This window comes from Mus caroli, chromosome 13 (genome assembly GCF_900094665.2).
Source record: "Mus caroli chromosome 13, CAROLI_EIJ_v1.1, whole genome shotgun sequence".
Taxonomy (NCBI): Eukaryota; Metazoa; Chordata; class Mammalia; order Rodentia; family Muridae; genus Mus; species Mus caroli.
The window spans coordinates 47,808,031-47,830,310 of record NC_034582.1 but is presented as its reverse complement, the minus strand read 5'-3'; the positions used below and the strand labels follow the sequence as shown (position 1 = coordinate 47,830,310).

The window sequence follows — 22,280 nt, the reverse complement described above, 5'->3', positions numbered from 1 at the left end:
CAGGTGGGAAGCACAGAGGCAGAGCTGCATTGGGTACAGGATAGCCAGCCAAGCACGGGCCGCAGGAGGGTCTATCCTACCACTCCGTCAGGGACAGCGAGCAAGGGAGGCTTTGGCACCTTTTTGTGGCCAGGCTTTGGAAAGGAGTAGGATTTGATTCTTGAGATTATTCCACCCGGCGACCAAGTCTAGAAACCACAACGGCAGAGAGGAATAGAGCGTTTAGTTTCAGAAAAACACATGCAAGGATATTCTTCGTCATGATAGGCTACCTGGCCCCGACTCTGCAAAGGTACTGCCCGCTCCCTTCACCTGCCCCAGGGCAATTTCCTGCATGCAAGTCCGGATCATTTGAGAAGCTTCCAGAAGAGTCTATCATTCTGGCAGAGAGGTCAAGAATTTTCAATAAACAATTTCCCACGGAAGGCTACAAATGAAAGCCGAGACATGAAGCAGCCATGTTGTCTGTGGAAATCTTGTGTCTCAGACTCCACAAGAGACTCTAGTCACTGACTGTTCAGTGGTGTCAGTGGTTGCAACATAACATTTTCATTTACAAAATCCTGGGACATATGCAGCCCTCAGGCCACAAGTTAGACACAGATCTGTCTCAAGGGCACAGAATGATAAACACCAGCTGAGGCCCCCAGGGGGCACTGTGGTTCAGAGGACCCTAAAGCTCCAGGGTGTGTTAGCCAATTCAAGGGCTCTCAGTTTGGTAAGAAGTACTAACCCTGGAATGAACAGGTTCAGTAGCAAGTGGCCAACCGCCCCTGTTGGAGACAGAACATGTGCCTGGCTTTTGGTAGATATTGGTTTTTTAGCATCTAGCAAGATAGAAGTCAAGAATTATTCCCTGGTGGTGCTAATGGGCTGGGATGTGCTCGCTGAAGACCCTAGATATGAGAAGAGATGCTCTTGTGAAGTAACCTAACTACCAGCTCTGACATCCCAGATGGAGAGGGGACTTGAGGTTCTTCTCTCTTTGCAGGCATGACAATGAAAGGGTTAACCCAACACAGGGACATCTGGGCTACGTTCTTATCTAGTGACATGGAGTGGAATGTGCATTCTGGCCAAGACTCTTTCCTTCTCTGGATCTTTCTCTTGAAATCTTACCAAATGACCCCTCCCTGCCTCCCCTAATCATTAGTCAAATCAATTTAGGTCAAGTCCCTAGTAATAAGGTGTCAATTGGTTGGGCCAAAGAAGTTGGGTAGCCAACCTCAAGGAGATACCTATCCGCTGGCCATGTTATACTGATATGCATGTTGGCAGACCTGTGCATGGCACACACAAGTTCACACAGACAGCTCAAGACTGAACGTGGACGATCTATTCCCCTTTTCTACATCTGATTGGTGGATTTTCTGATCTCCTAGTGGGTTTCTGTCTCACTCTGTCTACTTCCAAAGAATGAAGAGAAAATAAAACGGCCGAGAAACCATGAAAACACATCTAGCTGGTCACAGGCTGAGGCTTTCTCAGGTTCACTGGATTCCCAGACCTTCAGGGATGCGCTCAGAGTATACATCCCATGCTGACTAAAACCTGACCTTCCCATGTGCCCAGACACAGCTGCCTCCCCAGCAGAGACGCCTAAGAGAACACTTACCACAGGATGGGCATTTGGACTTCCTGGGTGACCTGGAAGGAGAACATGTCATGGTTACAGTTCAGTTACTGCTGTGTTTGTGCAAACCATCTACTTCTCAGATCTATCAGTATGACAGGAACATACTGGGAAGACTCAACTTTCTGCATCTGTACTTTTCTCTTTTACTGGATTTTTCACACATTCCACCAAGTAAGCTTTTCTCTTTGAGACAGGGTCTGACAGTGGCCTTGAACTCACAGATTCCCTACCCTGCTTTTTTAATGCTGGGACTGAAGATATGTGCCAACATCCTGGCAACACATGCAATTAAAATCTTATAGTTTTATTGTTTGTTTTTGTTGTGCTTATCTTTCAGCTAATGATTCCAAGAATTTGAGTGACATCTAGTTTAATCACATGGTAAAGCCGACGCCTCACCCTGTGTGAGTTTGGAATAGGCAAATCTGACACCAGGTTGACAATGCCTAGCTCCCCCATACCAGAGCCTCTTCTGTGCCGATCACTCACCCATCTGTGCACCAATCTTTTGACATGGTACCGTGAGGACTCTTAGTAGCCCATCTGGCTTGTAAGAGTAATGTTCCACTAGCTGGAAAAGAAACAAGGAAGAAAATGGTTAAGAGAGAGAGGGGGGAGACAGCGGGATAAGTCACAGCCCTCACTGGTTTTAAAACCATCTAAACCCCAGATAGTCTCTTTTCCACAGGGTACTCGGGGGATGGGCCGAAGATGTCCTTGGATAGAGTCAACAAACCTTTTAGCCTTGAAGCAGCTGGTCACATGCATAGTCAAGAGTGGAGAGTGAATGAATGCATGCATAATTGCTGCTTAGTGAGCACTCTCTGCTCTTACACAGACCAGAACTCAAGCTTAGGGAATGGTGCCACCCAACAATGACCTGGGTCTTCCCACATCAATTAATGTAATCAAAAGAATCCCCATGGATATGTTCACTTTCTAATCTACACAATCCTTCATTGAGGCTCTCTTCTCAGGTGATTTAGATGGTATCAAATTAACAATTAAAACTAACCATCACGGGCTGGTGAGATGGCTCAGTGGGTAAGAGAACTGACTGCTCTTCTGAAGGTACTGAGTTCAAATCCCAGCAACCACATGGTGGCTCACAACCATCTGTAATGAGATCTGACTCCCTCTTCTGGTGTGTCTGAAGTTAGCTACAGTGTACTTATGGGAGTAGACTTGCTTTCTAAGCTGTTTTAACTTCCTGTGGTGGCTCGGCTATGAGGATGCTTGCCCATGAGGGTGCTTCCCATATTGGTTATCCACTCTGATGTCACCTGAAATCCAGGGTCTACCCTGGCATTTCAGAGCTCCAGGACCAGCTAGGTCACAGTCCCTAGGGTTTTTGTTTGGTCAATTACAGTGTGTGTGTGTGTGTGTGTGTGTGTGTGTGTGTGTGTGTGCGCGCGCGCGCGCGCGCGTGCATGCACATGTTATTCCAGTCTCTGATGGCATGGTCTTCTGTCAAATTCTTAATGCTGGCCTAAAATACATGGTCTTGAGGCACCAGGAACTTATGGCTCTAACCAGGAGACGGAGCCTGTTTGTGGCTTCATTGACTTGATGCAGTCTGTGTGAACATTTCTCACACAAGTCTTCTAGAAATCAGAAAGTGGGTTGATGGAGGGTATGGGACAGATAGCCACATTCCTCCTCTTGTTCCTAAGAGTTTTGGAACTAGCAGCCCAGTGGGTCTGTATTGTGCCCTCCAGGAGGGAGGGAGAGAAACAGAGAGACAGAGATAGACAGAGAGAGACAGAGAAGAGAGTACAGAGAAAGAGTCTAGAGAGACAGAGAGAGAGAGGCAGACAGACAATGAGAGATACAGAGAGACTTACAGAAGTGAGCCCAGAAAGAGAGACAGAGACATACCTGCCAGAGGGTGTCAAACTTCTTCCCCTCAGGAATGGAGAGCTTCCCGGTCTTGTCCCTGTCAATACGGTAGTGCAATACTTTCCCTTCGTGCAGCAGGCACAGGGCATAGGAGCCGCTGTTGTCTCTGGCCCTGATCCTGTGAGAGAGAGCACACCATATTATCCCTACTGTGACCTTTTGACCTAGGAAGCAGTACCCTCACTACAATTGGTGTCCCTGGTGGGCAGCAGGTGCTCTCCAGCACCAGCAAATGGGCAGGTGGAGGGCACGCAGCACCCAGACCTCGAGATGACAGGAGGGCTCTGTACCAGAGCCAGTGAGTTAGCCAAAGGGAAACGCCAAGGGTTGGAGATGGACTATGGCAAAAATCCAGCAGGGCCATGGTGCTTTGGAGATCAGTGAAAGAGCTTGGGGGGGCGTGGCTCAGGGCCACAGGCACAGACTTTGGGGTATCTGTGAAGCCCCTAGACTCAGGTGAAGGACAGATGAGGAATCTAATGAGCTTGTTAACAGAATTTTCTGGAGCACACAAGGGAGGTTATGAACTCTTCTACTCCCATGGTCTTCTTCCTTTCTCTTCAGTGCCAAGGCCAGGTTTAAGACACTGTTTGACGTTAGCAGGTAGCATCCCTCACCTGAGACAGGAATGACAGCCACGTGGCATGAGCCAACAGAGACAGCCCAAGGCCTGAGGCGTCTGTAGGTGAATGAGACTCCATTGTTCCACTGGTACCAGAAGCTACATGTAGGACTCCAGGCCCCCATGCCGAGTGACAAGCGTGCACCCTTGAACCTCGAGACACAGGCACAAGGCAGTCCTGACATCAGAGGAGGAATCGGTACTTAGGAAGGCCCTGGAGAAGGTGAGATCTGGCTGGCATGGCAATAGGAGGTGTGACTCTCCCAGTTCAGAGCCTCATTCCTCTGAGGCCATGCTATACGCCGCCTTTCCAGCAACTCATGCGTTCTAATCATGAGATCTGGGGAAGGGCAAGTCCGTGGGACATTTGCGGTCTGGGAGTCCCTGAGGCCTCTGTGGCCTCTGCATTTGCTAAAGGAAGGAAGATGAATTTTCAGAGCATCCAGCATAAATGCACTGGACTTGGGAAGAGCTCAATCAAGTCCCAGAAGCCTAGAGAAGGGTGTCTGTAAACTGGGGTGGTTTGTACAGCTTTCTCCAGGCACACAACATCAAGACCACAGCTACAGTTCAGGCTGAGCTGGGCCTTGGGACCGGAAGTGACCTCACTTCCCTTTCTCCTGCCATACCCATCTCCTCAAAGTAGGAGGAGGTTGCAACTTTACGAATGATTTCTTTTGAAATGGCGCTTGCCTGGCAGAGTGGCCAGGGCTCCCTCCAGGCCCCTGCTTGAAGCTTGGAGAAGCTGGTGAAGGATGAAAGACCCTTCTCGGCCATCGTAGATTTGTGTTTTGAAATTTCACCACTGTGGAAACACCTCCTTCCTCCTACAGTGAGTCACAAGCACCCTGAGGTGCCAACTCCTTTGGGATGACTATGTGGCTGATAAAAGCCTTGTTGGCCACTGGGTAACGCCCAGTCACACAATAAAACACCATATATGAATAGAGGGTTGAGCCTGTTTTCTAGGGAAACCATTCACAATGTGTGCTGGCTTGCAGAAAGGACAATGTGTGAACACACACACACACACACACTCACACACACACACACACGTGTAAGGGGCTGGGATATGGTTCAGCTGGGCGTCTTCACATGTGCCTGTAAGCCCAGTGATGGAGGTTGGAGAGAGACAAATGCTACGAGCTCCCAGGCTGACCAGCCCAGCTGAAGCAGTGAGCCTCTGCTCAGTGAAAGACCCTGTTTCAGGAGAATAAGTGGGAAGTGATAGAGGAAGATTCTGGAAATCTTCCTTGGGCATCTGCATTTGCATGCATGGGCATGCACATCAACACACATAAGTAGGCATAGAATACAGAGAGAGAGAGAGAGAGAGAGAGAGAGAGAGAGAGAGAGAGAGAGAGAGAGGGGGGGGGGGGGGGGGGGGAGGGAGGGGAGGGGGAGAGAGAGAGAGGAGGAGAGGGAGGGTAAGGAGAGGGTAAGGGGAGGATAAGTAGCAGGAGGAAATGTATATGTGTATGTACATGCATGCTCGCCAGACAGACCTTGAACTTGCCCCTCACAGATGTGAGAGAGGAGGGTGTGACTTTTGCTGGAAGGGCTTGACCCTCTTCTCCACCTTTGTGTGCCCTCCAGGGCAAAAGAATGTGTGGGTGGTGGTGAGACCAGGCAGTGAGTGGAGGGCCTGGGAGATAATGAGACACTGTAGGCTGTGGTGTGTAAAACTCTAGGGATGCAGTCTGCATCTGATACAGAGAGAGCAGGGCAGCAGGTTCACCCCAGCCTGAGTACCACTCAGTCTCTGTGGCTATCGTCCAGGGGCATCTGTGATGGGGTCAGAGTTGAAAGGGGAGGGAAAATGTCTGAATGGCCAGGAGGAGAGAGGATGGAAGATGGGCGGGGGAAGGGGAGGGAAGGAAAGAGAGGTGAAGAGAGAGGGGAATAATAGATGGGAAAATGATCATTGCTCAGAGCTAAGAATGCACAGTAGCTTTTCCAGGAAGGCTAGGGAAACAGGAGATAGGGATGCTGGAATAAGTGACATTTGGTACAGAAACGCTGTGCCTGCTAACACCTTGAAGTAGCAGCACTGGCTGTTGCTGTGCAGATCCTGAAAGCAAGATCGGTCCCTAAAGCAAACCAGATCTGAGGCATGCCAAACTTGTGTTCTCTACCCATGCATCTTCTGAAACGTCTTCCACAAACGTCTCTCCCTGCACTGTGGAGAGGGTACAGTAGGAAAAGCGCTTGTCTTGCAACCAGGATGAACTGAGTTCAACCTTTAGAATCCCTACTAAAGCAAACAAACAAGCCAAGCAGTCGTGGCACACGCCTTTAATTCCAGCACTCGGGAGGCAGAGGCAGGCAGATTTCTGAGTTCAAGGTCAGCCTGGTCTACAGAGTGAGTTCCAGGACAGCCAGGGCTTCACAGAGAAACCCTGTCTTGAAACCCTCCCCCCAATCAAAGAAAAACAAAAACAAACAAGCAAGCAAGTTAGCAAGCTCCCCAAACAACAAACAGAAAACACAGCCAAGGGTAATGATTTTTGCTTACAGTCCTCGTGCTGGGGAGGCAGAGGCAGAGGCAGAGGCAGGTGGATCACTGGGACTTGCAGGTAGTAGATGTCCTAGCATAATCAACAAGCCCCAGGGCCCAGGGTGAACTCGGTGGACAGCTCCCAGGGGGACTACCTCCTGAGGCTGACCACTGGTCTGTACAAGGTAGGCAGGCATACACCCAGCCCCTTGCTGCTTTCTCTTTGTCTCTCTGCTCCAGTCCCTAGGTAGAGATTCTTTTTTTGTGGCTTCTCTTCCAGCTTCCCAGGGCCTCTGAGCAGCATCAGTAAACTGACACTGACATCAATCCACAGCTGTCTTTGAACTTTCCCTTCAGACGGGCTAGGCTGCTTTTTTTGATGGCCCTGGTAGCAAACTCACACAGATCAAATGAATGACCTGCTTTGATCACCCATACCAGTGTGGGAAAACAGACTGACTGACTGAACTCGGCTTTCGCTGTGGCCCAGGAGGCTCACAACAGTTACTGTCTCATTCCTTAGCGAACAAAGAGAAGGATTTCTTTGACGCCCACAATGTAATTTTGAAAAGTAGGCATAGATCACCACGTAAGCTGGAACTTGAGGAGGCAAACTTGTTTGGAAAATGAAAGCAACAGCACGAGCTTGGGGCTGAGGGGAGATAGTCCAGTCAGTAAAATGCTTGCTGAGCAAGTGGGTGGAGATGGAAGCGAGGGTGGGGCAGGGGGCACATCCTTTAAATCCCAGCACTGGGGGGGTTGAGGGTGGAGAGAGACGGATTCCTGAGACTCACTGGCCAGGAAACCTAGTCCAATTGATGAGCTCCAGGTCCTAGTGAGAGACCCTTTCTAAAGGAACAACGTGGTTGGCTCTTGAGAAGTGACATATAAGGTTGACCTCTGCCCTCTGTATGTATGCACTATCATGTACACCTGCATACATTTGCATGTGCATGCACACACACACATACACACACACACCAATGTTAGTGAGGTTGAGGACAAACATAATTATCAGCACTACAGTGGGCAGGAGCCAGCCTATAGGGTAGCAGCCGCCACTTGAATCCTGAAGGAAATCACTTGAGCACAGGACATTCTGCATCCCCACAGATGAGGATCAACCAAATATGAACTCAAAAAGATCACCCCAGATGTAAGTAAACATGAGCTATGATAAAAGAGGCATCAGATAAGAGAGAGACATGGAGGAAAATTATATGTATACCTGGATATGCTCAGTATTAAAACCATAAGAGATGGGATACAAACTAGCGATGCATGGAACGCTTAAAGAAACAAAACAGGAATCAGCAACCAACCAACGAGATGCTCCTAAAAATGCCGAGGAACAATTTTGAAAAATAAACAAGCCCTACTCCAGATTTAGTTTCTGGACATTGAAAGATGTGACTATTTTTTAAAAGTTAATGAGCAAAAAAAGGACAGATTAGACGAAGATCAAACAAAAGTTAATATGAGAAGAAACATGGTGACAGGCCCACGTGACATGGGGGGGGAGAGGCAACGGACATTAAGCAGGCTGGAGAGGCTGCAGTAAGGAGCCCACACTTCCTCTGAAGGACAAGGGGAAGGTAGGCATTCTTCAGAGTTGACTGGAAAGATCTGTGGATGTAGGGAGCACAGGTCTACCACAGTCCCCAGTTTGTCTCCGAACTTGACCCAGTTAATCTTCACAATGGAACATTGCGGATGGTGGAACAGGAAAGCAGACATCGATCTACAGGGAGCACTTAACTTGACTCCCAGCAGATGCTTGAAACTAGAGGGTACTGAACTAAGTACCACATTAAGCACAGCTTCTCTTGGGCATCATTAGTCTTCACCTGGAGCCATTACTAAGTAAAGTAAGGGTTTTAACACAGTTGCCACGACATCATAGGGACCTCCCTTCCCATAGCTGGTCACATGCAACATGTTCTGGCAATACTAGGTCACTAGGGCTCTCACAGATACTTCTGCTAGGGCATGCCCCTCCTCAGCTAACCTCCTCTTTCTCTCTCAGAGCCCCTTGGACGTCCTCAGAGAGGTCCTCCCGTTGCAACACTATACAAGTTAAGATTATAGCTGATGAAGACAAGAACCTAGTCCTTGCTCCCAAGACACCTAGAATGGATGGAAAGTTATAGAGAGACATTGAGTGTTGACTTCTGACCCCTCCCTAACACACACATGCACACACACACACACACACACACACACACACACACACACACATGCGTGCATGCATGCACATACATGCTCATGAATATGTATATACATAAACACATATTTTACGAGACACCATGTCAGGAAGTGGCATGTTATCATGTCACAGGCTCTGTGGCATGTGAACCTGGATGGCTGGCATCTTCCCTGACGTAGAAAGCATGATGATGTATGCTTATCAGTCAGACACATGGCTCTCTTGTTGAATGAATAACTGCTTCTGTGTTCCTTTTTGTTCTTCTTCTTTGCACAATGTATGTCACAAGTCAGAAAATAGGAACTGTGGCTCACACAGCAGTTGAGTGACTTCCTGGCTTGATGACAGCACAAATAGGAAATTTACAGCTCTGAGGAATACAATGGTAGCCTGCTGCCTCCACAGCTGCCCTAAAGACTCCTATACTTTGTGCATTTCTGTCAGCAGCCCCTGTAGGCTCAAGCTGAAGGCCTAAAGCTTTATTCACTCTTGAATTCCTCAATGCGAAGGGGCCTCGGAGGATGAAGGATGTGGTAAAGAGTCTCGCCTGTCAAAGTGGCATTTCAAACCGCGTTGAGTGTAGGTAGGCTGTGCTTGCTCTTCAGTGAGGAGGGAGCTTTGGTGCCTACTCCCGTTGACTTGGTCTTCCCTGTCATTCCTCCATAGGTAGCTGGGAGATTATGGTGGGAAACGAGCAGAGGGTGAGGAAGGAAAGAGAAGAGGGGAAGGCTTCCAGAACCTTCTGGGCTCACACCTGAGAGAAGGCGGCAGGGCATTACTACTAACACGGGATTCAAGAGTGCACCCCATCCCAAAATGGAGGACTTGCTGTATACTGGACCATAAACAGATCCAGTCTTCTGTTTCTACCAAGAGCTCCTGTGTGGCCATCTCAGCTTTCTCCTTGTTGTAGTGAGCACTAAAAACAAGACGGATAGTGGAGATGGATGAAGTGTGCTCCGTGCACGAGTTCACACCCAGCAGGGGTGTGTACAGAAGTGACACAGAGTACCTCATGACAGGACGGAGGGACGGAGAGGACACGGGTCTGTCTTAGCATGAGTGGCATGGAAGATGGCACACAGAGTGACCTGTGCATCTTGTATTATACTCACAGCACAGCCACACACAGGATACCTGCCCAGATTCGGGACTTTGAATGGCCCATCCCAACATCTACCCCATCTATGAACTGCCGGGCTGGTCCTATAGATCCAAAGCTACAGGATCTCCATAACATAGGGCAACAACAGGATATCTGAGGGGAATCCCAGTGAGGTTCCAGTGTTGAGAGAGTAGCAGAAGCCAGAGGCTTTGTACAAGACCAACAAGTCATTGCAATGAACATTTGCAAGCACAGAAGTGTGAACAAAAGGGTATGCTCTGGGACACACTGTGACATACTACAGCTTCCATGAGATCTTTTTTTCCTCTGTTGGCAGGGAGTTTGCAAGGGTGGGGGAGGGTACAAGGGAAGGGGGAGATAAGAGAGATTGGGGAGCATGATTTAAAAGTCACAAAGAACCAATAAAAGGTTTTTAAAAAGAGAAATGATTAAGATAATCTAAAAATAATCTTCATTTTACTATTATTTTTTTACGTCTCTGTGTGCTTTGCCTGCACATGTGTCTGTGCACCATATGAATTCCTAGCTCATGCAGAGTCCAGAAGAGGGCACTGGATCCCCTGGGATTGGAGTTAGAGACAGTTGTGAGCCGCCATGTGGGTGCTGAGAATTGAACTGGGCTCTTTTGGGAAAACAGCCAGTGCTCTTAGCCACTGGGCCATCTTTTCAGCACCTTAAATATATATATTTTTTACTATCAGAAGAGGAAATTCTTTATCTAGATGCAAATGCAGAGGAAACACCTATATTTCTAGGAAGACAACCTGATACTGATCATGTTGCCTGACTGTAAGGCCACACCCCTGAATCTAAGAACGTTTCACTGGAAGGAATGGGGTGGTGGTTCCCAGAAGGCCTCTGTGTAGGGACATGGGATGACAAATGCAGGCATTCCTACAGCACTCCCTTGGCAGGTGCATCTTTAGATGAGAAGGCTTCACCACACAAGGACACTCCCAGCCTCTCTGCACCACAGACTACTACTCTGTTCAGTTACACTGCCCAATTTGCTCCAGAACCTTCTGAATTTAGGCTCACACTGACCCACTTCTTCAGACAGAAGACTCCTGGGGGGCTGCTGACCAGTTAGTAGAGACAAGTCAGCAAACCCCAGCTTCTTTGAGAGACTGTTTCTCAAAATGCATGGTGGAAGGGAGGGCCAGCGAACAAAGGTGGTTGCCGCACAAGCCTGGGGACCTGGGTTCAATCCTTGGAACCCCTGTAAAGGTGGAAGGGGAGAACTGACTCCATGAACGTTGTCCTCTGACCTCAACTGTGGCACAAGTACTCCCCCTCCCCCACCAGCATGTACACGCACAATAAGAAATAAGAAGGAGATACTAAGATATATAAGGTAGAAAGCAACTGTAGAGACACCTAACATCCACCTCTGACCCCCATACACAGGTGCACATACATTTACATGCACTAGCAGGAAAACCTACACACACAGGAAATTGATTGCCTACAGATTATAAGCATCAAGTGCTTCTAAAACATAAATGAATTTCTAGGGCAGGCTTAGATGAGATCCTAAGACTTCTCATTACATGTGTAGAAATATTCCTCCATCAGAAAATACCCTCAATCCAAAGAACTTCTGCTCTCACCATGGATAACATATCCAACCCTCATGGGACTGAACACCATTTTCTTTAGGCACGATATCAATCTTTACGGGCAGACTAGACAAAACACATGCTGGGTCACAAGTGACAGCAACTCCCGTGTTGGTAGATGATGGTGTGTGACACCTTCCCAGGGGCCACCTGGGTTCTAACTGGGGAAGCTGTTAGCTCTGGGTGAGGAGGCAGGGAGATGGCTTGTCACTCACAGGAATTTTCCATTTGTCTTTGACCCTATGAGGACCGTCTGCTCTGATTCATCTCTGGAGATGTTGCCATGGAACCAGGGCATCTTCTCATGGGCCGTGGTGGCGATCAGCTTCTCCAGCTGGGGCTTCTGGCTGATGATGGCTTGCTCCAGAGCCTGGCCCTGCAGTGAATGGAGAGAGACTGAGCGGGCCAGGTAGACAGACAGTAGACCCATCTGTCCCAGGTCCTATCAACACCAAACTCTGCTTCCCTCTAGATCATCTTTCTCTCATTCATAAGGAGACCAATAAGACTTTTGGATATTATTTGCATGTCATCAAGTGTATAAATAAAGGAATATGCTTCAGAATGAAGAGGTGGGCCCTTGAAAAGCCATACAAATATTTGAATATATAGATCATAAACCAACGGGCTAAGAGAATAGATACCCAAAGCTCTATACTCAAACTAGTTTCAGTGTGAAACCTGGTAATTTCATAACAGGCAAGGAGCTGTAAGATGTGTGCGAGGTTGGGGGTCCTGAGACAGCTCTGCAGTAAAGATGCTGGCTGCTGAGCCTGGCCGTCTCAGCTTGACTCCCGGGACTCCATGAGGTGGAAGAGAGACTGACTCCTGCAAGTCGTCTGACCTCCGCATGCATGCTCTAGACCTGTAGGCACCCGCCTCCAACACACGAAATCAATGCACGCAACTAAAGCAAGTTTAAAAGGATGACATGTGTAAGGAGGGCACCTGGGGCTTCATATCTGTCAGGGTTCAGCCGTGTCCTCCATCCCATCTCCCCCACCCCAACACTCCTGCAGGAAGTCCATCAGAGGAGGCCCAGGCCAGCAGCCTGGACCAGGAAGAAACAAGGTGGAAATAAAATCATGGAGATGGATTAAGTGTGGAGAAGACTGGTTTCCTTTTCCTTCCTAGTGAGAGAACAACAGATCTTGGTAATGAATAGCCAGAGTTGGACTTCCAAAGAAGAAAAACTCAAAGGAATAAAATTAAAACGCAACCTTCTCCTTCGTGGTGAAAGGAGGAGGGCAGAGAGGATGTGAGGACTCTGCTTTGGTCCCATGAGCAGATGGGGTGGGAAGAAAGGCAGCGAGGGGCAGCAGCACACAAGCATCTGCTATCCTAGTCTTGGGGTAAAGGAGGCACAGGCTCTGAATATGTTTACAGAGTTCTATGGGCTCAGGCCCAGCAGACTCACCTGAAGGTTCCAGGTCTGTTTCACATATTCCCTGATGAGGTTCTCCTTCAGGTCCTCAAAGGGTCCGGTCTTGGGCTGTACTCCCGGGGGCCGGTTGAAGGGCTTCTTAAGGAGGCAGATAAGGCCATCAGGTTCCTGGGAGTGGTAATGGCAGAGGTCTGCCGGGCTGGCATGGGCCCTGCCCCCGGAGATGGCGTAGGTGCCATTAAGTTCCCTCTCGATGGTGTAGTGGTGTGCCTTCCTGTTGTGAGCCACCGACAAAGCAAAACCACCCAGGTAATTGCGGCTCTGGCGTAGCAGGTAGAGCCCATCGGTCATGCCTCCCTGGACCAGGTAGTCTTCGGCCTCTTCCCGGGTGATGTTGCCAAAAAAGTAGGTCAGGTGGTTGGCGCTGTCCGCAGCACTGCCCGCCATGTCTGCACCCCTTCAGAGTTCTGGGAAGTGTGTGGAGAAGTACCTGGGGCACACAAAGACGGGAGAGTCACAATGCAGAGCCGAAACCACAAGAGACACTGGCTATGATCACCAGCACCATCTCCACAGGGATACAAGCTTAGAGTGGTTACACTGGTGTGTGTGTTTGGTGTGTGGTACTTTCTATTATTACCTAATTCCTACAGTCTCCCAACACACATCCTGTGGTTAGTTAACCAAACCCACGGCTTTTGACGAAGGTGACCCAATTCACTATCATTCTTTCTTTCTAGTTAATACAAGGAATTCTAAGAAGAAACTCAGAAAAAGAGAAGTGCACAGTAGTCTTTGGACACAGTCCTCAAGGGCATAGTACCCTGAGGGTAGACAGTGGTCCAGGGGACAGAACCAGTGAGAACTCAAAGCCCCCAATGGGCCCCTGTAGGCACAGAACGGGCTAAGAAAAACTATGCATCCCTCCTCAGTCTCTGGGGTTTGAAGTTACCCAAGATGACCTTGAACTCAGTCAGTATGTAGTCAAGGATGACCTTCAACGTCTAATTTCCCCGCCTCCCTCTCCCCAGTTTGAGATCAGAGGCACGAACTACCACATGTGGTTTATATGATACTGGGGTGTAACCAAGAACTTCACGAATGCTAGGAATGTATCCTACAGGTGAGCTTCATCCAAGGCTGTGGAGTCTACTTCACATAAACAAGCACTGGAGTCACATCTCAGAGAGCCATAGGTGTGGCCTCGTTACCACAGGCTTTCTCATCTCCTGCCTGGGGTGGAAAGAGCAGCAAGTGGCTCCCAGAGTTATAACCAGTGCCATCTACCCAGAGTGCCCTCTCCAGCCTTGGGCGCCACTAAGAGAAACATCCAGAGCCCTGGTTGGTTCGGTCCACCTCCCCTGCATAGCAGATGATCAGTCAGTAGGTGGAGGTGTGTGAGGAGTTGGCATGGGGAGACGCTACCTCTGAGGAACGCACTCTGCAGAAGAGAAATGAATGTGTGGACACAATTGTGAATGGAAAAGACACACAGCGCCACCCAGAAAGTGTTCAAAGCATGTTTAAGTAAAAAATGCTGGTCGTCTGGAATATGCTGGACGAGGAAATCCTTTCACCTGGGGAGAGAGCATTTACCTCTTGGTGTTTTCAAACTACCTCTCATACACACAGCATACTGTAAACACATATCCCACACATACCACATGCATGTACTACACACACACACACACACACACACACCACATTGTAATATATTCCACATATCACACATATCGTATATCACATGCACTCACATCATGCTGTACACACACCATCAACACATCACGTATCACAGGTGCACACAGCACACAGACATCATAACATAAAGCCCACATATACCACATATGGTATACATATACAGCCAGTGCATGTACCCATAATACACAAGCACACCTCACACTGGACACACTTAACACAGCATACACACATACCTCACATACACACACCACCGTGTGAACACATATAGACACACGATGGTGTGTGTATGTGAGGTATGTGTGTATGCTGTGTAACTCATGCCACATGGAGTTAGATGAACAGCCTTCTCTCTGAAAGTCATCTTCCTCCATGTGGCTGCACAACTCAAAGATGCCATGTGGGCACAGGTAACATGGTGTCCTGACACGTGTGCTCCTCCGGGCACCACTGAACTCATTGTACCAACCACTGTGGCTTGCATGTCACATCTGAGCTCCCCTCTTCTGATAGCAGAGAGAGTTCATAGCTCACAATGCTGTTATCACCCTCAACAGTCCTGAGACACTTGCTCTTCCTTCCCAGTGCAACGCTATCTTTGTGCAGTTTGACATTGACAAGTGTGTGAAGCCACTTTGTAAAAGCATTAACTTGAGGAAGGTAGCAAGACCCCAGTCCTGACAAACCAACCCTCTACTCCTCCTCACTGTACCTGTGTCCAGAGTTGACCAGTACTTACCTCTGCACACACCTTACAGGTAGCTCTGCTGCCATGGGTATCTGGGGAGTCATCAGAACACAGTAAATCTCTCACTCTTTTGAGGCCTTGTAGGATGTAAATTATGCATACAAGGCCTTAGGAGTATGGAAATGTATGTGTGCACACATGCTTGTTCGTGTGGATGCTTCTGCATGTTTACATTTAGAGGCCAGAGGTCAACTTCAGAGGCTGTTTTCAATCACTCTCCTTTTTTTTTTTTTTTTTTTTGAAACAGTTCCTCTTATTGGACCTGGAGCTTGCCAGATACTCTAGTCTGGCAGGTTGGCAAATCCCAAGATACTCCTGTCTCCTTCCTGGAGTGGGCCACCATTTTTTGCACGGCCTGTGATGGGTGAGCTCAGAAAGGCAAGACTACAAGAGATTTCCTGTCATTATTACATATTCTAATGACTCCTGGGCACCCTGGAGTCTGTTGGGCAGATTTTCTGCAGATCAGTCAGGATGTACTCTCTTGTAGTAATGCTATGTAGACAAACCGATGACTTTGTAATTCCTAATAATGATTATAATGGTTATATAGAATTCCTAAATTTATACAAGTAATTTTGAATCCTCTATTGTATGGAAGCTGCAATTAGAGTTCTGTGACTGTTCACGTGTCACAGGCTTATTGCACTAAGATAAGGAAGCAGGGTTACAACAAATTTATGATGAGGAAAAAAAATATTCCCACTAGGCAAGCTGAGATTATCTGATATCTGAAGGTCATAAACTGGGAAGGGAAATTTACCGCAGGTAAAAGGACAGAAGATAAAATATTGACTGGATTTATCTATACAAACTTCAAAACTAATGAGACACGAGGCAAATAATTTGCCTCTTGACAAAACCATGCTAACTTACAACATAAGAATTATTGCTTTAAACTTTTAATGAGCTTATGGATCTAGAAGCTAGATAGTGAATGTTTATTTAGATACTAGTCTTAATGGAAACACATGGAAACATTTTTGCTGTAACTTCTTGTTCGATTTATTGACTTGAATTAGTGTCTTGAACTCGCTATGAACCCTTTTCAGAATGTAAAGGTGCTTGGAAAACCATGCCATCTATTCTCCCAAGAAAGTGTAAGAATTAAGAAGGATGTCAATAGGACACAAGGCTTCTTTCATTCAGCAAAAGAGAGAGAGAGAGAGAGAGAGAGAGAGAGAGAGAGAGAGAGAGAGAGAGAGAGAGAGAGAGAGAGAGAGGTGGGGGGGTGAGGCTTTTTTCTCAGCAATAAAGATTGGAGTTTATTTTTCATCCAGAATGCATGATTTTTTTTTCTGTGTTGGCACTTTCTCAATGGAACTTGCTCATGGGATCTTTTGCTCTACTAAATGTGTGTGTGTGTGTGTGTGTGTACATGAATATATAAGTATAGATGTCTGTGTGTAAGTATGCATGAACAGTTGTGGAGTTGATAAGACTGTTGGTCGGGCCCAATCAGAAGGTGTGTGTGTGTGTGTGTGTGTGTGTGTGTGTGTGTGTGTGTGAAGTGAGTCAAGCCTCTTTTCTTTTTTCATGCAAAGTCTGCATGTGTGTGTGACTGACGTCTCGCTTTCTTCCTTTCCTTTTCTTTCTGGTTCACAAAGAGTTGACAAGCTCCCAGCCTCTCCCCTGACCAGCCAGGAGCTCCTGAGCTGGAGAGAGAAAAGCACTTGCTATTAAGCCATTTCTCTTCCCAGTTCTCTGCTGCTGCTAGCAAGAGTTTGTAACTGGAAGCCAATGGCTTTTGGCCTTGGGAAAGCAAAGAGTTATATGCAGAAGAATTACCAAAGATAAATAAACGTTGGCCTCCTTGCTGCCTTTCCAGTGAGAACTAGTGCTGAAGGCTCCCTGCAGGATTACAAACACTTGTGAGCCACCAAGCTTAGCTCTTTTGCATGGGTTCTGGTTAGTGAACTCAAGCCCTGTCCCTCCCTGCAAAGAAAGCACCCTACCCACTAAGCTACCACCCAGGCCGAGGGGATATTTTTTCTTTCATATTTTGAGATCCCCTTGACTGTTTGTCTCCCCTCCCTGCTTCAGGCTTCTCCATGGTCCAGTGTCACAAGGTGACCTCCCTTTAACATATCAGCAGAGCTGGCTGTGGAAGATATGAATGGGACCGTAATTCCTCCATGCCTGGGGTAGCTCTTGATGTTTGGCGGAGGGTCATACATTTTTTTTGCTGACCGTAATTTTGCTGATTAAATGGACATCCAGTCTTTCTAGTGAGATCAACCCTATGTGTTGGTTCACCTAAATTATTCTTGGATGCCCAAGAGGTAGCTTGACCTTCCCAACTCCACTCCTTACCCTGAACCCTCATCTTGGGGGACCACTACATTGCTTTCTTCCCTAAAAGAGGTGATAGCAACTGCAATAGCCGGTGAAGACGATACTGAAGAGTGTTTTGAGCCTTCCCTCTCTCCTGTCTTCCATAGATCATCCCTGGAGTCATAAAAGATTGTCCTCTCTCCAAGCATGGAGAGACTAGTCCCAATCTTCACCAATGTGGCCAATGGCTGAAGGGTCTAGAGGGAGTTTCCTAGCAATACAGAGTCTGTAAATGGCTCCCCAAGCCACTGGTGCTCTTCACCCATTCCCAACACGGCCTGTGGTAACGCTCACCTCCCAGTCTTACCTGGTCCTCTCTTCTGGGCCTCATTCTTTGTCCATTTTCTCTTTAGCAAGTATAGCCCCAGCCAACAAGGCCCTCCTTGGCCTGACTCCAGCCACTCCAGCTGTGTCCCACATTGTCCTTCCAGGCCTCGGATGTCAGGCTTATCCTCTCTTGGTTACAGCATTTTCGCTAATGACTTTCCTCCCTCCCAGGCCTGAGGTCTAAGTTCCTCCCATCCCCCTTGATAGCCTCATGATCTGATTTTTCAGCATGTGTCTTTACCCCTCACATGCTCCCCAACACATCCTCATTTAAATTCACTTAAATATCCATTTCCCTTCTAGATTGCTTCCATCTTTCCCTTAAATGAAAATGTAAGTTTCAAAGGTCTGGACATTCTAACTCGGTGGCTCATGTTTCAGGGTCTACCAGATGTCCACAAACTATGTGCCTAATGGACACATGCTCTTCTTTAGAGAGTTTACTGTGGGTATAGGCTATTTTCCTAATAAAATGCTAAAAGCCCAATTTGTATAAATCCAGAGGATCCTGCAGAGCAGCGCACCAGCTGTTTAGATGTCTAGCCCAGTGTCTGTGTTGATGGAGCTCACTCATGTCTTACACAAACTCATGGTTTTTTTCAAGGAAGGGACCTCTGTCACCTGCTCCATGCTTCAGTAATGAAAGGCTGCTTCATTGGATTCCCTGCCTTTTCTCTGAAGCCCTAGGACATCATTGGCATATATTGCTCTTAAGTACCTGAAAGGCCCGCCCACAGGCAGTCAATACATTCTTCTTATCTGTCAGTATCTCCAGCATGTGCATATTTTTCTTAATTTCCCCACATAATTTCATGTTGTATAAGCTTCTTTAAATATATATATGTATATATATATTTAATATATATATTAAATATATATATACATATATATTAAATATATATTTAATTATATATATATATCACCAACCCTGAAGCTGCTGCTCTGATCTCCTTGGTGTAGGCCAGGGATCAACAAACACAGCTGGGGATGGTCACAGCTGTCCAGCATCTGCCCTAAGCTCCTGGAGAATGATGAGAAGTTTCTCTTCCACATGTGGTCTTGACACCCTCCTCACCCTCTATTTATATACGAGGACATCTGCATTGCCACCCCATCCCATCCATTAGGTTCTCCAGAGCTGTTCACAGTAGCATCTCGGAGCTGATCAGCCTGGGTAGTCTTGACAGAGAGACTAGACCAGTCCTTGGTATGTGTGTTTGGGGGGAGGGGGACTTCTCTTCTACTACCACTAGATTAGTTGCGGTGACGTGAGCACAAATTTGATGCAGCCTGTCTTAGAACCTTTGGTTTCACTAATCTATTAAAATAACTCAATGTCCCCTCATTTATTTGATGACCATTTTCAACAATGGGCAGACGTTGTGGAAACTCTTCCCTAGAGGTGACATAAACATCTCCCCCTTCCTCATAAGGGTCCAAAGAATTTTGAGTCCACAAAAATTCACTCTAAGAGACCAATGGGTTTTTTAGGCTTAGTTATGGAACATGGCCAAGGGGTTTATGGGTAGGGGAATGGAGGGCCCTAAAACAACTACACTAGAAGATCAGTACCCAGCATGAATGATGGCTTCCCCGTGGCTACATAGCTAGAACTCCCATTCTCTAGCTAGTCTTTCCAATCCTACACACTCCACCTCTTCCCTGAGATGCCAAGCCATATGTACACATAGGTAGGGGCACAATTACAGATGACTAGGAAGGGTTTCTATAGTATTGTTTAAGGGTCCAGTGACTAAAATCACACCCTCCTTCTCTGAGGTTGCAGTCCACAGACTGGCTCCTGATGGACTCCTGTAAGCAGAAGCAGCCAATCTGAAGAGGATGCCAGTTCTGTTTCTCTAAGCATGGTGCTGTACAACAGCAGAGGTCAGGAGGCCTAGAGGGACTCTTGGCTATGATGCTCTCTAAGCCTAGAAGGCAGCAGGGATGCAGAGCAGAAGCTAAACGCAAGCTCTGCAGGTGTCCCATCTGGCTCTGCAGGACCTTGACACCCGTGCACCTCCCCAACTCTCCTATGAACATGGAGGGCAGTGTCAGAGCGACTGTAGTGCTTTGGTTATGCATGGAAGATGGGAACCATGGCAACTGGCATCTCGGGATGGCAAGCTCTGAGCAGATAGGAAGAGTGGGTTTCACAGATATAAAGAGGAGGAATAGAAACACATGATTTTCAGGTGCTCACCAAACAGGGACAGACATATCAGGATGCTCAGAAATGATATCATCCCACCCTCAGAACACAGTTGGGTACCAAATGGTGTCATCCCACCATCAGAACATTGTACTGGTTAAGTCCAGAGCACGGCCATGCTTCTTCACAGGCTAGATCCTTGCTAGGTTTATGCTAGGGGCTAACCAGAGCACACTTCCTGCAGTCTTACAGATACTAACAGACATCCACCTCAGATATGCCCACGAGTCTATGACTGGCTTCCTGGGAGCCCCAGGACTCCAGGAAAGAAATGCTAAATCCAACGGCATGGCAGCTGTTAGTGTGCCTCTAGCTCAGACAGAAGCCCTCAGAGTTGATTCTCACTTCCCTGTGCTATAGGGAGAGGTCAATGGCTGTCTGAATTTGTAAAGCAGACTCCATGAGTGTGCAGAGTGGAGCATGAGAGGGGCTTGAACTTAGAGACCGCAGACATCAAAGAGCTAAGGCACTCTTCCTAACTAAAGGTGCCGTTCCTCCAAAGCTGTAGTTTAGCTAATGGAGGAAGCCGAACGCTTTCAGGAAGCTGCCTACATGCTGGGCGGTTTTCCTCTCCCTCTGCTAGCCCTGAGCATTTGTCAGCAGTCATAACCAGTTACGGGGAATCATTTCACACTAATGTGTGCATGTGATTGCGTGTGTATGCAAGCGAGTGTGCATGTGTATGTATGTGAGCATGTGTGCATGTGTGTGTGCATGTATGTGTGTGAGAGAGTCACAGACAGAGACAGAGAGAGACACAGAGAGAGGAGAGAGAGGCAGCCAGAAGACAGAGAGAGAGAGAGAGAGAGAGAGAGAGAGAGAGAGAACACATAATCTATGCACATAACATCAGGTATCTTCCTCTCTCTTTTTTTTTAACATTGTTTTCTGTAACAGAATCTATCATTAAACCTAGAGCTCCCTGGCTTGGGTAGACTGTCTACAGAGCTCCAGAGCTCTGCCTAGCTCTACTTCCCTAGACCAGGGATTACATTTGCCAGCCCTGCCCTTGTCATGGGTGACTGTCAGCCCATGTCTCCATGCTGCAGAGCAAGCACATTACTCACCGACTGACTTCTGACCTTCCTTTCCCATTAGACAAGCACATGCCTGTTCCCACTAGACAAGCACATGACTAAGGAGGACTGTGTGACCTTTGTCTTATCACAGGCACCAATGTAGTACTATCTTGTCAGTCAATGACCTCCAGAGACATTGAGCAACAGCCGTGTCTGCCTGGCTATTGAGCTAATTAAAGAATTGAATTTCTCAGGGCAGACACAGGCAGCTCCTTAGATCCTGGTACCCAAAGGCAAACCACAGGCACAACCAGAGACTAACAACTATCTCAACATACTGTCAACAAACTAGTGGTCTGGGCTCTGGCAGTCTGGAGAAGGTTTTCTGGTACCCAGATTCCAAGAGAGAAGGAGAACTGAGGTGAGGAAAGAAGTTGCACATGCCTGAGGGTATGTTCCAGGATGCTGCCAGCCTTCCCCTATCTCCCCTCACTTCTTCTCCATGTTTACAGAAAGTCTAGGGGCCAGAGTACTCTGCCTAGATCCCCTCAGAGCAGCACCATCTGGACCCAAGACTTACCATCTACTGTGGTTAGGGTCAGGGATGAACCCCAGTGTTCAGGTTATTTTACCACCACAAGCATCAGGGCTCACACATCCTCTCTCCATTTCATCCATCCCCCTGACCTTGGTCCTACTTCCCAATGCACGACACTAAATATAGTTACTTCCTATGATGAGCCGTAGATACTTCCCACAGAAGTGTCTAGAATTTACACATTTTCAACCACTCTTTCTCAGGGAACTTTTAAAGTTAATCCTGGGGATCCCCTGATTATACTTCCGCCCGCCAGACAAGGAACAACCTTGTAGCAGATATGCGTCTGTTTAAAGAAACAACTCCCATCCATTGTCAATACACTGACATTGACTCCCAGGCTTGTAAGAAGCTCACC

General features: G+C 47.6%; 1 protein-coding gene across 2 annotated transcripts in view; it reads right to left on the bottom strand.

The window, feature by feature from the left end:
* The window catches only part of Syk (spleen associated tyrosine kinase), a 64,989-nt gene that overhangs the window by 24,096 nt on the left and 18,613 nt on the right, over positions 1 to 22,280 (bottom strand). For both annotated transcript variants that reach the window (XM_021180328.1, XM_021180327.2), the window contains exons 2-7: positions 13,023 to 13,479; positions 11,821 to 11,981; positions 3,515 to 3,653; positions 2,126 to 2,207; positions 1,616 to 1,647; positions 120 to 188 (exon numbers count right to left, since the gene is read on the bottom strand). In XM_021180328.1, the coding sequence (XP_021035987.1) occupies positions 120 to 188; positions 1,616 to 1,647; positions 2,126 to 2,207; positions 3,515 to 3,653; positions 11,821 to 11,981; positions 13,023 to 13,436 (897 nt within the window). In that variant the 5' untranslated portion in view covers positions 13,437 to 13,479. The remainder of the gene's footprint in view (positions 1 to 119; positions 189 to 1,615; positions 1,648 to 2,125; positions 2,208 to 3,514; positions 3,654 to 11,820; positions 11,982 to 13,022; positions 13,480 to 22,280) is intronic.